Source organism: Cetorhinus maximus, chromosome 1 (assembly GCF_964194155.1).
Source record: "Cetorhinus maximus chromosome 1, sCetMax3.hap1.1, whole genome shotgun sequence".
In the NCBI taxonomy this organism is placed as follows: domain Eukaryota; kingdom Metazoa; phylum Chordata; class Chondrichthyes; order Lamniformes; family Cetorhinidae; genus Cetorhinus; species Cetorhinus maximus.
Window position 1 is genome coordinate 74,309,069 of NC_135879.1, and position 16,364 is coordinate 74,325,432.

The 16,364-nt window shown below is 44.1% G+C and overlaps 1 protein-coding gene across 1 annotated transcript in view; it reads right to left on the bottom strand.

Annotated features, from left to right (window-relative positions):
* LOC144680908 (putative ATP-dependent RNA helicase DDX60) overlaps positions 1-16,364 on the bottom strand; it is a 90,556-nt gene that overhangs the window by 63,684 nt on the left and 10,508 nt on the right. The window contains exons 6-9 of the mRNA XM_078542453.1: positions 16,100-16,258; positions 5,866-6,021; positions 4,009-4,150; positions 1,558-1,713 (exon numbers count right to left, since the gene is read on the bottom strand). Coding sequence (XP_078398579.1) covers positions 1,558-1,713; positions 4,009-4,150; positions 5,866-6,021; positions 16,100-16,258 — 613 coding nt within the window. The remainder of the gene's footprint in view (positions 1-1,557; positions 1,714-4,008; positions 4,151-5,865; positions 6,022-16,099; positions 16,259-16,364) is intronic.

The window sequence follows — 16,364 nt, forward strand, 5'->3', positions numbered from 1 at the left end:
ACCATATAAAATATTAAATCAAAGTATGATATAAAAATAAGGACATTAGTGCATGACTTTAAAAAGGGGAATGAATTAAATTTGCATGGCTTGGTCCAATTAGCTCCTCCACTCCAATCATACCTTGTTCAGCGATTCAACCAGATCATGACTCTGAATGGAACCCTATGGAAATCAACTAGTATTTAAAATGAATATGCTTTGTGGTTTCTTAAATAATATACATGTTTCTATGTGTGAAAAGAACAAAAGGACCAAAAAACTTGTATTTATACAGTGCCTTTAGGAGCTCAGGACACAAAGCATTTCATAACCAATGAAGCATTTTTGATGTGTAGTCACTATTATAATGCAAGGAACACGGCAGCCAGCAAGTACTGAAATAAAGCTTTCCTTAAAGGTACAATTTATTTGCTCACCTGCTGAAGTTACAAGCAGACAAGTGGAGAAACCACCATAGAAATTCACTTCCATTGAGTGCAGTCAGTACATAAAAATAGTAAATGGTATTGAGTTTTATATGTAGAAATATTGAATATAAAATATAGTGATACTTAAATGCTACAACATATTACTTGAGAGTACTGTTGCAGCTTTATGCACTCTATACAAAAGGAATTAAATTTATGGGAAGGAAGCAGCCGAAATTAATTAAAACAACACCAAGAATAAGCATTTATTTTGAAGATAGGTTTGAAGAATTGGTGCCATTTTCATAGGAACAGAGAAAATTAATGCGATCTAATGAAAGTGTTTTAAATCATGAACATTTTTGAAAGGGTGAATACAAAAGATTATTTCCACAGATGGGAAGATAAGAAATGAAAGAGCTCTGTCACAGATTATCACTGGAAGAATAAGGGGAACGGAAGACAACACACCATGCCCCCCTCTCATTAGAATATGGACTGCTTTCCCATTAAGTAGCTATCAAAGCAGAGAATGTATTATTTAAAAAGGAAATTGATAAAGCATTTGAAAATGATTATTCTAATTGTCTCCTTCATGGCCTCACATCCTCCACTCTCTAACTTATCCAAAATCCTGGACATGTACACTGTCCTAAACCAAATCTCATTCACCTCTGTCCTTAACAGAATGACCTAGTTCCATAATCATCTAACACTTCCAATTCAAAACTTTTGTTCTTATCTAGGAATCAATACATGGTCTTGTTTCATTCCAACTCTGCCATCTCCTCCAGCCCTATACCCATCAAGTCCTCAGACTCCAATCTTCAGTGCAATTCGCCATCCCCAACTTACCATAGCTGGCTGAGCCTTTAGCTGCCTCCGCCCTACATTAGGAGCTCCCTCACTAAACCTCCACACTTTCCAAAAACCTCCTTAATGCACAGCTCATGAATCTAATTATTGGTGACCGCTCCTGATTTCTTCTTTCCTGATGCAATGTCAATGTTGCATAACTTCTACAGTAAAATTCAATAAAAGTGCACAATTTTGTATTTGAAATATTTTCTAGCACAAAAAATCTTTATTGGGATCAAACCTGCCAGTAAATATATTAAAAAAGTATTGTGGGATTAAATTCAATTACCTTCTTTCAGATGACTGTCATTCTCTTGCACCATCATTTTTGACGTAGTTTGCAAAGGAAATGCCTTCCCAATGTCACAATCAGGGGTTAAGCTGGACACAGTGTCCCACATTTGCTTGTATTCATTTTCCATTCCCTCTCCCAGAAAACTGGAATCTGTTTTAATAAAACAGATAATACTCAACAAGATAAAATAGTGCCGTTTTCGTGGTATAAAAATGTTAGTGGTTTACTCCAGCGTGCATAAAGAAAGAGAAATCCTATTATAGGTGATGTGCCAATGGGTGTTTGGCTAGGAATATGGCAAAACAGTTGCCATTATTACATTTAACGAAGTATTTACGGTATCATTTTATTCAGGATGTTTTCGATATATAGGTCTTTCACGGAATGTGGGTTTCGCTGGCTAGGCCAGCATTGTTGCTCATCCCTAATTAACCTTGAGAAGGTGGTGGTGAACTGCCATCTTGAACGACTGCAGTCCATGCAGTGTAGGTACTCCCACAGTATGGTCAAGAAAGAGTTCCAGGATTTTAACCTCGAAACGGTGAAGGAACGACAATGTAGTCCAAGTCAGGATGGTTTGTGGCTTGGGGCGGAACTTGCAGGTGGTAGTTCTGCCATGCTTCTGCTGCCCTTGTCCTTATAGGCAGCAGAGATCATGGGTTTGGAAGATGTTGTTGAAGTAGCCTTGATAAACTGCTACAGTACTTCTTGTAGTTGGTACATACTGCCCATTCTTGTTGCTTTAAGATCCAACATATTTGTATTTGTACTTTGAGGTGCAGGGAGTGAATCTTTAAAATAGTGGATGGGTGTCAATCAAACGGACAGCTTTGTCCTGGATGGTGTTAGGCTTTTTGTGTGTGTTTTTGGATCTGCATCAGGCATGTGGTGCATGTTCTATCACACTCCTGACTTGTGCCTTGCAGATACTAGATAGGCTTTGGGGAGCCAGGAGGAGAGTTACACTCTGCAGAATTCCCAGCCTCCGACTTGCTTATGTGGGCACAGTGTTATTATGGCTGATCCAGTTAAGTTTTTGGTCAATGATAACCCCCAGGATGTTGGATATGGATCTGTGAACTTAAGTTTACTTGTGCCCTTTGATAATTTTCCCCAAAAATTCAGATCAAATGCTTTTATATCATTAGCTACCAAGAGTGGGTATTGGCTGCAGAGGACAGAATATTTTGTTGCTCTGCCTGATTATTTTTGAGAATCAAGGAGTATTTATACACAACTAACTCTCAGAATATTAGAGAATAGATTGCAAGTAGTCTGTGAACAATCTGGCTCGATGGGATGGTTCAATTTTCCTCACTCCATGGGCAGAGTTTTCCCCCCGTTTGGGGGGGGGGGGGGGGGGGAGGAGTTGACGGGTGGGTGCGTGCAGGTGCACTTCCGATTGGCACCCTTGATCGGAGGCGCGGCGCTATTTTACGTGGGCGGGCCAATTAAGGCCCGCCCAGCGTGACGTCCACACGGAAGCGCGGAGCGCTCCCTGTGCAGGCTGGGGGGGATGCCTAAAATCGAGAGTACGCTCTTTCACGCATGTGCACGAAAGAGCGCACTCAGCTAAGTGCTGCCTCAGGGAGATCGGCTCTATATGTAAAAAAGATAAAAGTAGAAAAATAAAATTTCCCTTACATGTCCCCTCATGTGACAATGCCACATGAGTTGGGCCATGTCCATAATTTTTGCACAATCTTTATTAAAATTTTTTTAAAGCCTACATGAAACCTCATCCCGCCCATGGATGAGGTTTCATGTTTTTTCTAGTTGCCGCCGGGGATCTTGGCCGACCCACCAACCTTAAGGTTGGACGGGCAGGTCCTTTAATTGCTTAACTGATCCTGTCGATGGCCTCAATTGGCCATTGACAGGTTAGCGGGCACGCAGATGATTTTGCTGCGCTCCCGCCTTCCTGAAAATTTAAATCAGGCGCGGTGACGTCGGCAGTTCCCCAAACGTCACCACGCATTATTTTATGTGTCGGCGAGCGGGCCCTGCCCCTGCTCGCCGACGGTAAAATCCTGCTCCATGTTTTATGATCTTAAAAATGGCAAAGCTACTTTGCACCATAAGGCACAATTGCAATAGTTGAAACTAGAGCTCGAGTCATGTCAGCACAAGGAATCAGAGATGAGATGAAGTGCTCCACACAAAGAGAGAATACAAAAGGAATAGTAAGACCACTTCCCTGCTTTTAAACATTTTTCAAGTTTGCTAATGTGTTTTGGTCCATTCTGCAGGGTACATAGATGCACAAGGAACAGGTACCTCAGAGGGAAAAGGAGAAAAGTGATAAGTTGTAATAGAGTTCTAGTTCAGGCACAGAATATAAATTAAGGAGCCTGCCAGCAGCACTTAGTAACGCGCAAGACCAAAAAAAGTCTAAAATACCAAAAATAATCAAGATAAGTAGTAATATACTTTTAAGAATGTTACCTGCATGATCTGTCATTCTACTGCAAAGAGCCACTCTTGTTAAAAGTAGTTTATCATTCAAGTCACATAAATGCACCGGATCACTTCGCCAGCTCTTTGTGATATCAAGGCTCTTTAGGGTAAAATGTTCATTCATATTTAGCTGCAAAATAAATATTAAAATGTGGATTAAGGTTTATATCTCAATCATTCCCAAATTTAAACAAAGCCACCTTTTTGGTGTGAATATTTTTCTTCAAGGTGTTCCGCTGAGAAATGGAACTTAGCGTTTCTAACACTGGTTCTACATATTCCCATTGCTCACCAGATATTGTGCAGTCTGAGGGAGATGGTTCAATAAGGACAGCTTTCAGAAAAAACTGGGTTAACTCTCCCAAACATCCCTTACAGCCAGTAGGCCGAGGCAACTTTCACCCATTAGTCTAGGCTGGATTTAAACCTAGATGCTGCAAGTGAAATACTAGTATCTAACACCACTTCATCTTCTCACTATACTTACCTTCTCAGTTTAAATTAGAACATGGTACTGTAGGCATCAATAATATACAAAGAAGATTTTATGGTACTGTTCACAAATATTGAAGCTCATTTGTTTGGGTTATGTCTATTTTTCTGATGCAAAATAGGCACAAAGCATCCCAACTTAGGAGTGGGACTGCCTACACTCAATCAGCGCAATTTTAATTCATTCATGCGATGTGGGCGTCACTGGCTAGGCCAGCGTTTACCTCCTATCCCAAATTGCTCTTGAGGTGGTGGTGGTGAGCTGTCTTTTTGAACCGCTGCAGTCGACGTGGTGTAGGTACACCCACAGTGCTGTTAGGTAGAGTGTTCCAGGATTTTGACTCAGCCGCAGTGAGGGAACAGCAATATAGTTCCAAGTCAGGATGGTAAGTGGCTTCCAGGGGAACTTCCAGGTGGTGGTGTTCCCATGTGTCTGCTGCACTTGTCCTTCTAGATGGTAGTGGTCATGGGTTTGGAAGATGCTGTCTAAGGAGCCTTGGTGAGTTCCTGCAGTGCATCTTGTAGATGGTACACACAGAATCTATTCTACAGAATAAGTTAGTAAGAGATCAAAGGCTTGTTGAAGTGTCCTGCTTCAAAATTAAAGCCACTCACATAATAGCTCTGGAAATGTTTACATTTTTTGGTGGGGGCCAAGGTAAGCAGGGTTCCGCCACATAGCTCAGAAGGGCAGCAGACCAATTTCCCAGCCCCAACACACAACTGACAGCTGCAGCTCACCAGAGGCATGTAAATCAGGCCCAGGCCTCAAAATATGTTGGATCTTAAAGCAACAAGAATGGGCAGAAGTCACTTCTAAATAGTCATAGAGGTCTACAGCACAGAAAAATTGTGGTGAACATTTTAAACTAAATCTGGTGCAAGTACACAACTGTTAATGAACTGATCTTGGCTGAAGACTTATGATAGGATCAGTACGTAGATTTGAACTAGCTTTTACACTTTGCACTGACAATTTGGAACAAGCAGGATTTGGTTTAAACATATAAAGTCAATGCATACATTTGAAAGTGAATCTGGTGCTAGCACATGATGGTTAAAAGTAGTATTTACCTGTGGTTTTAACTAGCATTGTTATGCATATTTTGAATCTAATGCCATTAGAAAATGGTCATAAAGCATTCGGCTTTGATTTGTAATGTACCTTTCAAACAGAATTTAGTGCAAATAGATCATTAAACAATACTTGGCTAATTCATACTGACAGCAGGAAGAAAGAAAACTTACATTTGTATGCCTCAGGTCACACCCAATGTATTTCATAGTGAAGTACACCACTATTACTATAATTATCTAATTTTGAAATCTATTAATTTTTTTTTTTGTACTTACCAACTGCAGAAAATCTGAAGCTGGTTTCACCCATTTTAAACTGACTTTCTGCTGGGCTCGTTTTGTCAATGGTAAGTGAAGCATTAAGGCCACATGTGCACAATACATTCGGCATATGTCTGCTGCCTCTTGAAATGTTAAACTTTCATCTTTTGCCTGTAACATTCAAAGTGCAAACATAAGATAATTAGCACACATTAAGCTCAGTCCTATGAATACTATAAATTTGAATATTAATTATGATGGACACAGTTATAAATAATGAGGTAAAAATGCAGAACCAGCATCTGTCAGCTACAAAAATGTTAATGCTGAAAAGCATCCATCATGGTGACAACAAAGCAACAAGGCCATATGTACATAGTTTTGAACAAGGATAAGATGAGTCAACTTGAGATACGTTCATGGAGAATAACATCCCAAATGGAGAATTAGCTGAAAGTGGCATCAAAAGGATCAGAGAAATTTATATAAAAACTAAGGCCCTGACAATCTTTCAGCAGTGATTTATGCAAAAGATGTAACTTGAGCCATGTACTTAAACAATATGTCAATCCTTGTGGAAGGAAAAAATCATTTCAGATTGCAAACGTTCATCACAGCACAAAAATGCCATCAAAACTATTCTTCAAAAATGAGAAATCACCGTCTTCTAGGTCAATGTTGTCCAATAAATTAGCTGCATGTGGTTAATTGCATTTCTAATTGATCGTATCGAATCTTTTTTTTATTTATCATTGAACATGCAATTGCAATACTTATTTGAACAGTGTATGCATATGTACTTTAACTCTTCTGTGTTTGTGTTGCTTAAAAAAAAGACGAAAAGTAAGGTGCGAGTGTTCTGTGATCATTGTGAGCCTTGGTTGCTGAATGTTGGTAAATATTTGTTAAATACACATGAGTGCACGTGAGCTGTTTTCGATCAAAATTAGCACCTGTGACTAAAATAGTTCTTCACAGTTACACCTGTGGCCAATCAGTAATTTCTGTTGGGTAACACTTATCTAGATAATGGCGAAGTCCTGGAATATTTACCCTTAATTTCTTAAATAAAACTGTTGGTCAAAGGCTGTAAGAATCATAGTGCCAGGGAGTTCGTCATTACTCAACGTTCAGATTCTAACACAGCCTGATAAAAAGGCTACCATTTGTTCAATAATCATTTTCTTAATTGAAATTAAAGCCAATAAATGGAAACAACACTAAAAAATTTCAAAGATAGATAAGCATTATCAGAATTCGGATTGGATTAGAATTAAAAATTCAAGGGGTAAACTCAGTTATAACAGATTATACAAATGCAGCTTGAAGTATTTCTATGAAAACAACAGGAACTTCTATTTGTGTACATTTTACTTAATTCTCTCCACTAAAACGTCAGTATTCCTGCTCAGGATGTCTCATAGAGAAACTATATTAGTTGCTATCCGCATCACTTGCTTGGATTATGTTGTTTTACTGCATTTGTCAACATTTGTTCAATCATTATAATGAACTTGGCCAGTTTTCCTTTCTGCCCAGTTTCTCATTCTTATCAGTTATTAGTTCAAACCTAGATACTTTAGTCAGCATTCATCTAAATTCATCTCTGTGACTTTCTGTTAATGTAAATATAGATTTTTTAAAAAGAGCAATTCAGCAGGAGTGAAATAGTATGGTGTTCCTATCACTCAAAGAGAACAATATTTCTGGGCCTGTGTCCAGGTTCACTGGGCACCTGACCGCAGTGATTGTTGGAAAATCAAGCAGAAACCTGTAAAAAGAACTAATTTAGTTTTTCCTTCTGTACTATGTCCAAATGTTACACATTCAGCTCCAGCTTTAACTATTGCCTATATTTTTTCAAGTACTTAATGAATCAATTTGTTTTCTTCGAGAATTTTCTTCCTCAAAGATGTTGACTCCTTGGAGACACCAGTCGGCCTATGTGTAAGCTTTGACCACTTGAGTGTTGAGAGGTTATTTAACCACAGAATGATGGTTGCAACTTCTGGGCTGATGTACAACAGAGTTGATGGACAAACATCAGGGGCAGAATTTTCTGGGTGACGTGCGTCAAATGCGCATTTCACACTCCCGTGGAGAGCGGGACTTTTAAAATTGTGGCGGGCGTGTACCGACCGCTGGTTCCAATGGGGAACTGGCAGTTTGTATAAAAAAAGGCCAGGCAGCCTCCTCTGGGCTGATCACCATGGCCAGCTCCAGGGATCTGCACAGCAGGCACTGGTAGAGGAAAGGCCAGAGGAGGAGAGCAGGCTGCAGGGTAGGCCAGCGGGGGGGCCAATGTGCCCCTCGCTTCTCTGATGACTGCCTTGCTGCCCTTGTTAAGGAGGTGGCAGCACGGCAATAGATCCTGTTTCCCCAGGAGGAGGAGGGCCCCCATGTGACGAAGCGGGTCTGGCAGGAGGTGGCGGACGTGGTCAGCTTCAGGGGTGTTGTGCGGCGAACATGGATCCAGTGCCACAAGCACTTCAATGATTTGCTGTGCTCTGGAAGGGTGAGTACCATGTTGGCCTTGGCCATTTTACCCAGCAGGTAACCTTAGCCTTTGAGGACCCCCCCACCCCACTCACGTCCAAGTGTCGTTACTGCATTCGGCATTTCTCGTATGCTGGGTGGGCAAACAGATAGTGACCGTGCTTACATCATCCTTAGTGGTTGAGGAGAAGATGGTTCTCCCCGCACCATGTGTTGGTCTTTGTCGCACTTGAGTAGTCTGGGAGCAACCTGCAGGAGGCGCAGCTAGGCACATACTCATAACTCCAACACATGTCTTATTGATGGTGATGAGATGGTGGAAGGGGAGCCTCAAGGTGTCGTGGCCAAGAGGCATCTGGTGGCCTTGGTGCCGCACCTAGTTGCGCCTCCTTGCCATGGGCGCTAACACCTGTGTGTTATTGAATGATGGACGCCAAATGTGTCCAAGGCGGCCGTTGCGGGAGGGGGTTGGGAACAGCTGTACTATCTTTTGGTGACCGATCACCAGTGGTGTGGACAGGAGCCGCTGGAGGCCTCAGATGGGCCACTGTGGTTGGGGTGCGGCGTGCGCGTGCAGAGTACGTGAGTGATCAGCCCCAATAAATGGTGTTCTCTGTTCTGCAGGAGAAAAATACACACAACATCTATGAGCGTTCGCGCACTGGTGGTGGCCAGGCCATGCTTCTCATCCTCAGCCGATTTGAAGAACAGGCCGTGGAGTTGGAAAGGCGCCACGCGGCCAGGTCGGCAGGTGTCTGAGGCTGGGGTGCAGCGGCCAGGTACTTGAGGCCCACAGTCCCATCCACTCTGTCTTCCCACCATCCAAAGCACTGATGATTCCTGCAATCGTTAATGCAGCAACACTGCTCATTCACAGACTGATACAGTTCACCCGGTCTATGCCCCTCATAACGGTATGAAGGTCAATAATGTGACCTGTCAATCTCCTGTGCTCCATGGCAAATGTCACAAGTGTATGCAATGTTTTCTCATAACTCCAACTCTCCAGGTCAGCATGAATCCTGGTCAGGAACCTCTGCACTCTCTCCACTCCAATGACATCCCTCCCATGAAGCGCAGGTCACAACTGAACGCAGAATTGTAGCTGTGGCCTCGACAGCGTTTTCTGCACTTGCAACATGACCTCCCTTTTCCTACATTCTATTCCTTGGCTAATAAAGGCAAGTCTGGCTTTTACCTTGTCAAACGCCTTATGTTCCTGTTCTGCTTCCTTAACGGGCCTGCCCAGCAAGGTCCCTGTAATCGTCTTTATTTTCCACGGTCCTACCATTTTCTCCTGTATTCCCGTACCTTGTTTGTCTTGCCCAAGTGCATAACCTCACACTCATCCACATAACATTCCATGTGGCATTCCTTAGGCCATCTGACTAGCCTGTCTGTCTGCTCCTGTAATGTTTGGGCCTCCTCTTGACTATTAACCACCCCACCAATATTCGTCTCCTTAAGTTCTTGAAGGTTGAGCGCATTATGAGCCTGGGGGGAAAGGGGTGAATTGTGTTACTGACTGAACACTAACTGATCCACTGCCCTTGTTGTTAATTTCAGCATCACCACCACATGGCCGCCAGGAGGATGTCCAGAGTCCCCCTTCCACACCTGAGGAGCGTCAATTGTCACGAGCATCACATCATTTCAGTGAGCCAGGCACCAGCGCAGCGACTACCACATCGGTGGGGAATGTGACATCGGCCAGTGTCCCAAGGCACAGTGGAGAGGGCACTTCACAATCGCTGGAGGAGATGGCACAGACATAGAGTGCCGATGGCGCCAGCAGCCGGAGGACTGCAGGGGACCAGGTGCATGCTGAGTTGGGCCATGATGATGTGCCTCTGGAGATGTCCGCCATGCAGCAGCTGCAGGAAAAGCAGCCGGGTGCGCGGGGGCATCTGGCAGTGTTGCATGAGAGTGTGCTTCACTTGGTCTCTGTGGTGGAGGAATCCAGGCAGAGTGTCAGTGATGGCATGAACCTCATGTCAGAGCGTCAGGCTTCCTCCATGGAGTGATTGGCGACTGTCATGGAGAGGGGCTTCCAACAGATTGATCAGGTTCTGATGGGATTACGCTCAGACCTGCAAGCCCTCACAGCGCTACTGGCCACAGGTGGTCATTGGCAATGTGGGAGATGTTCTGGGCACCAACTGTCCCAAATCGGTGCCCATCCATCTGCGGTGAGCAGGGAGGTCCAAAGTGACCTTACATCGGCGCAGCAGCTGCCTGTCGTCTCTGCGAGCTCCTTTCAGGGCGCTCCGGATGAGGGGCAGCAGCTCTTCTGCCCCTCTGCTAGTGACTGCTGCAGCCGTTGAGGCTGCGACAACTGGGGAGGTGCCAGTTCTGGAACTGGCCACTCCCTTCCAGGCGGGGCCAGCACAGGCTCCACGGGCCAGAGGACGTCCGCCAAGGTCATAGACGTCAACAGGATAGCAGAGTCAACAGGCTGTCTCACAAGCCACTCCGAGTGATGGGGCTGCACCAAGACGAGGCACCCGCAAACATAAGCATAAGGCACGTTAGGCACTCCACGGGTTTGTCACTGGTGCTTTTCTGTTGGCCCTAGATTAGGGTATTTATATTTGTCAACGTTGGAGCAACGTTTTGTTTTGATTTTTGTGGCACCATCTGATGGATGGAAATAAAATCCACATTTGTTACCATGGCTGAGGGTGTCTCCTTTGTGCTGCATTTGTATGTTTCACAGACATATCACGAGTGTTTGAGTGGACAGATGTTTATGTACTAAGCCCTTAGTTGCAGCTGATGAAGTGGAAGATGTAGCACTTAAGTGCTGCGTATGGATGCGCCAGGCAATACTGGTCCTGCAGATCCATTTGTGTGGAGCTAGCTGAAGGTTCGTTGGATTTAAGTGTCCTGGATGTCCCTGCCTCCTTGGTGTAGTTGTGGGTCAGCGTGCAGCCCCTCATCATTGCCTTGTGCTTCCTCATCCTCTGAACCACTGCTGGAGTCATTGTGTGCAGCCGCATCCACTGCGTCAAGTTCTTCATCGTCCACTGCATCCCCCTTTTCCAGCGCAAGATTGTGCAGAGCGCAGCATGCTACCACTATCACACAGACGCGATCTGGGGGGTACTGCAGTGCGCCCCAAGCGGTCCAGGCATCGGAAGCGCATCTTGAAAAGACCGATGCCTCTCTCCACCACAGGCCTTGTGAAGCCGTGGCTCCCATTGTAGCGCTCCTCAGCTTCTGTTCTTGGATAGCAGAGAGGCATCACGAGTCACCTTCTGAGGAGATAGCCCTCGTCACCCAGCACCCATCCATCCAGGCGTGCTGGAGCACTGAAGAGGCCCGGCACCTGGGAGTGTCTGAGGATGTCGGCATCGTGGGAGCTGCCTGGGTACCTTGCACAGACTTCTAGAATCAGCATCCTGTGATCACACACTATCTGCACATTCATGGGTTGGAAGCCCTTCCTGTTGACAAAGGTACCAGGCTCACCTGCTGGCGCCTTGATGGCCACATGTGTGGTCTATAGCACCCTGGACACGGGGGATGCCAGCAATGGCCGCGAAGCCTCTGGCTCGCTGTGTCTGGCTTGCCTGGTCGCAGCGGAAGTGGATGATGGTCACTGTACCCCTGAACACAGCGTCTGTAACCTGCTTGACACAAGTGTGCACAGCTGATTGGGAGACACCACAAAGATCGTCCACCGAGCTCTGGAAGGAGCCAGATACATAGAAGTGGAGGGCAACTGTGACCTTCAGAGCCACTGGCATGGGGTGTCCGCCCAAACAGTTAGGGGAGATCTCAAGGCCAATCATCTGACAGATGTAGCTGACTGTTTCCCTTGACAGTCGGAGCCTCCTTCAGCACTGCACCTCAGTTCATATTGAGATAGCTGCTTCGCCGCCTGTACACCCTGGCAGCAGGATAGTGGCGTCTTCTGCGGCCCCTCTACCTTGGACAACCTCTTGGCCCACGCCCCTTGTGCCTGCGCCTGACCTCCCAAAGGTGGCACCCCTGAGGGTGATTGTCCATTCCTGGCCTCCTCCTTATTCTAGCCCTCCCTTCCTCCTCAGAGGAGCTGCCAGAACCAATACCCAGGCTAAATGGAGGCCTCCGGAAAGCTGCAGGCCCGTTAAAGATTCTTGACTGCAGAGTGCTGAGCTGAAGCTTCAAAGTACAGAGAAAGCTGCTGGAATTCGTTTCGAACTGCTACAGATCACACAGGAAAGTTTAAAATACTTGCTGCAATAAATATTTCACATAAAACATTGACAACCCCACTGAGCCCACATATCCTGCCCATGGATGAGTTTTGTTAAAAAGTCACTTACCCGCCCGCCCGTTGTGCCTATGCACCAAGCCGAAGATCACACAGGCTCCTCAAAATCGGCGTCGATTGCCAAGTTAAGGGCCTTAACAAGCCCTTTAATTAATGGCTGGCGCGCTTCGCACTTCATCGCGCACCCACGCAGCTAAATATCGCGATGGCATGCGGTGACGTCGGGACGCTCGCCCGACGTCACCGCACACCATTTTAAACGCTGAGGTGCGGGGCTCGACCCCTGCACATCACCCAGAAAATTCTGCCCCTGATGTTTGTCCATCAACTCTGTTATACATCAGCCCAGAGGTTGCAGCCATCATTCTATGGTTAAATAACCTCTCAACACTCAAGCGGTCAAAGCTTACACATAGGCTGACTGGTGTCTCCAAGGAGTCAACATCTTTGAGGAAGAAAATTGGCAAGAAGAAAACAAATTGATTAAATACTTGAAAAAATATAGGCAATAGTTAAAGCTGGAGCTGAATGTGAAACATTTGGACATAGTACAGAAGGAAAAACTAAATTAGTTCTTTTTACAGGTTTCTGCTTGATTTTCCAACAGTCACTGCGGTCAGGTGCCCTAGTGAACCTGGACACAGGCCCAGAAATATTGTTCTCTTTGAGTGATAGGAACACCATACTGTTTCACTTCTGTTGAATTGCTCTTTTTAAAAAATCTATATTTACATTGACAGAAAGTCACAGAGATGAATTTAGATGAATGCTGACTAAAGCATCTGACTAGGTTTGAACTAATAACTGATAAGAATGAGAAACTGAACAGAAAGGAAAACTAGTTCAAGTTCATTATAATGATTGAACAAATGTTGATAAATGCAGTAAAACAACGTAATCCAAGCAAGTGATGCGGATAATAACTAATATAGTTTCTCTATGAGACATCTTGAGCAGGAATACTGACATTTAAGTAGAGAGAATGATCCAAGCTGCAACAATCTCCAAAATTGCTATCAGCCTTGTGCGTAATGATGAGAAAACTCCATGATGAGCTGAGCAAAGGACATTAGTCAATGCTGATGTTATAATCAGAAAGTGAACTGCTACCTATAATTGACACATGAGAATAGGGTCGGATAGCACAACTTCTCAGTGTCATACCCAAGCTGCAAAAGGTGTTTTTTTAACATGGAAATATACACAAAGCAACATCAGAATTTGAAGATATCATTGAAATGACTCCACTTGCCTGGATGAGTGCAGTTCCAACAACACTCGAGAACCTCGACACCATCCAGGACAAAGCAGCCCACTTGATTGGCACACCTTCCACAAACATTCACTCCCTCCACCACCAATGCACTGGCAGCAGTGTGTACCATCTACAAGATGCACTGCATGAATTCACTAAGGCTCCTCAGACAGCACCTTCCAAACCCACAACTGCCACCATCTAGAAGGACAAGGGCAGCAGACAAATGGGAATACCATCAACTGGAAGTTCCCCTCCAAGCCACTCAGCATCCTGACTTAATCGTCATTCCTTCACTGTCGCTGGATCAAAATCCTGCAACTCCCTCTCTAACAGCACTGCGGGTGTACCTATACCACACAGACTGCAGCAGTTCAAGGCGGCAGCTCACCAACACCTTCTCAAGGGCAATTATGGAGGGGCAATAAATGCTGGCCTGGATAGCAATGCCCATATCCTATGAATGAATTTTTAAAAAAGCTGCTGCTCAAACTACCTGCACATCAGTTGCTTTTGGTACAGAAATATCATTAGGAATAAAAGTTCAACTCCAATGTGGTAATAGCTCATCCTGTGAATCTTCTAGTCATCACAATAATCTGCTCAAGTTCTACTTATCAGTCCATTAACTGCTCAATAACAGCGTCTACAGCACATACTGGCTGCCTTTCAGTTAAAATTCAAAATTCCAGTCCAGCAACAAATCTTGTAGAACCAATAAACAGCTTACTTGAGTACCTTACCTACCCAAAAGATGGCACCATCCTGCAACCTTGAATTAACCCAGGTTTCCGCATCCTAGACAAATTAAGGATCATTTTACAAATCTCTGTTTTCAAGCTCTACCTTTCCATGTGTAACACAACCCACCTCCACTGATACCCGAGGCCATCAGTCAGTGAAATTCATATAGCAAACTCTGTCCCCTCCAGGCTCCATGTACTCCAAGGTTCTCCTGGAGGGCTTCCTTCGCAATAAACTTCAGTTCATACAAAACTCTGCAGCTTGTATCCTATTCACACCAAGGCGCACTTTCCCAATACCAGCCCCCCTTCCCCCACTAACCACCATGTTTATTGGCTAGCTCTGACTCTGGATTGCCAACTTCTCAGGTTTAAAATTCTTTTGCCATTAAACTCTTCCACAGCCACCATCTCGTGGACCTCCAAAAACTCAACCCTTCAACACTGCACGCTCATCTCTCATTCCATCGATGTGCTCTTTTAACACCCAATACTTTTCCTTGCTCCATTATTGGAAACTGTCTCTTCAGTTACTAGCTCCACTAATTTGTCCACTAAATGTTTTCATTTCCAAATCCACCTCTTCAGCCCAGGTTTAAACCATCCATCTCAATGTCTCATTTTTCAGTTGGCATTTATTTTCCTCACACACCTGAAGCATTTTGGGACATCTTTTTGATATCAAAGATGACGTAAATACAAATGGTTGATCAAGGCTCCACAATAAACGGTACGTATGAAGTTTCTCTGCCGGTGCCTCATCCAACCTTCTTGAACTCGGCACATGCTGAGTAGCAGCTGCAACAACTCGTGTTACTAGCATAAACAGAGTTTTTGCTTAATCCATGCCAATTACTTACTGCCTAGACACACTACCCTGACGCTAGACAGAATGAACTTTGCGACAGAGTGGACAATCCTCATCAAATCACCAATAATCTACATGGTTTTGGGTTGCACTGGATTCAGTTTTTTTTCTTCCGCTCACTGAAGAGTTTATCTCAGCACTGAACAAATATAAACCTTTAAAAGAACTAAGAACTAAAATTGCTGGCAGGTGAGACTTCAGGGTTCCCATTCTTTGACCATCTTTTCAAGCCATTTCCACCACTTACTTTTCCCAGCAAAAATTAAATGTGATATTCACATCAAAGTCCTGATTACCTGCAGAGAAGAATGCTTGTTGGCATCATTTATACAGAAGCGGGAGTGTGACATCAATATTGAACAAACTTTACTGGCTCAGTTCTTTCAAAGTTTGCATATAACACAGTTACAATTCATTTAACAAACTATTTGGTTAATCCTTTTGTCTGTTCAATTCAGGTTCGACATGTCCATGGTTTTGCTCTGGAGATCCAAGAACATGTGCTACATAAGAAATCCAGCCACTATTCAAGACCAAAGGTAGAGACAAGCAAATTGTAATCTGCTGCAATTACGGAAGGAAACAGAAGCTTATAAGATGTACTTAAATAGTCCAAAGTAATAACTTACCTTACTGCTAGCAGTTCCAGTTCCTTTATGGTTCTCTCCATTTTTCAACATGCGCATGTAACATTTGAGAGCCACTGAACAAGAAACAACACAGACAGACCTTCTTACATCTGACCCATCTGGCCACAAACACTGTAGCTGAGCGAAGTCCCGCTGCACCTGACAATGTAGAATAGCCAGAAGTTTAGATGTTTACAAATTAAACATGTTGTTGCAAAACTTTTATATTTCTTATTTTATATGGTGCAGGTTTCATTTTCAACAT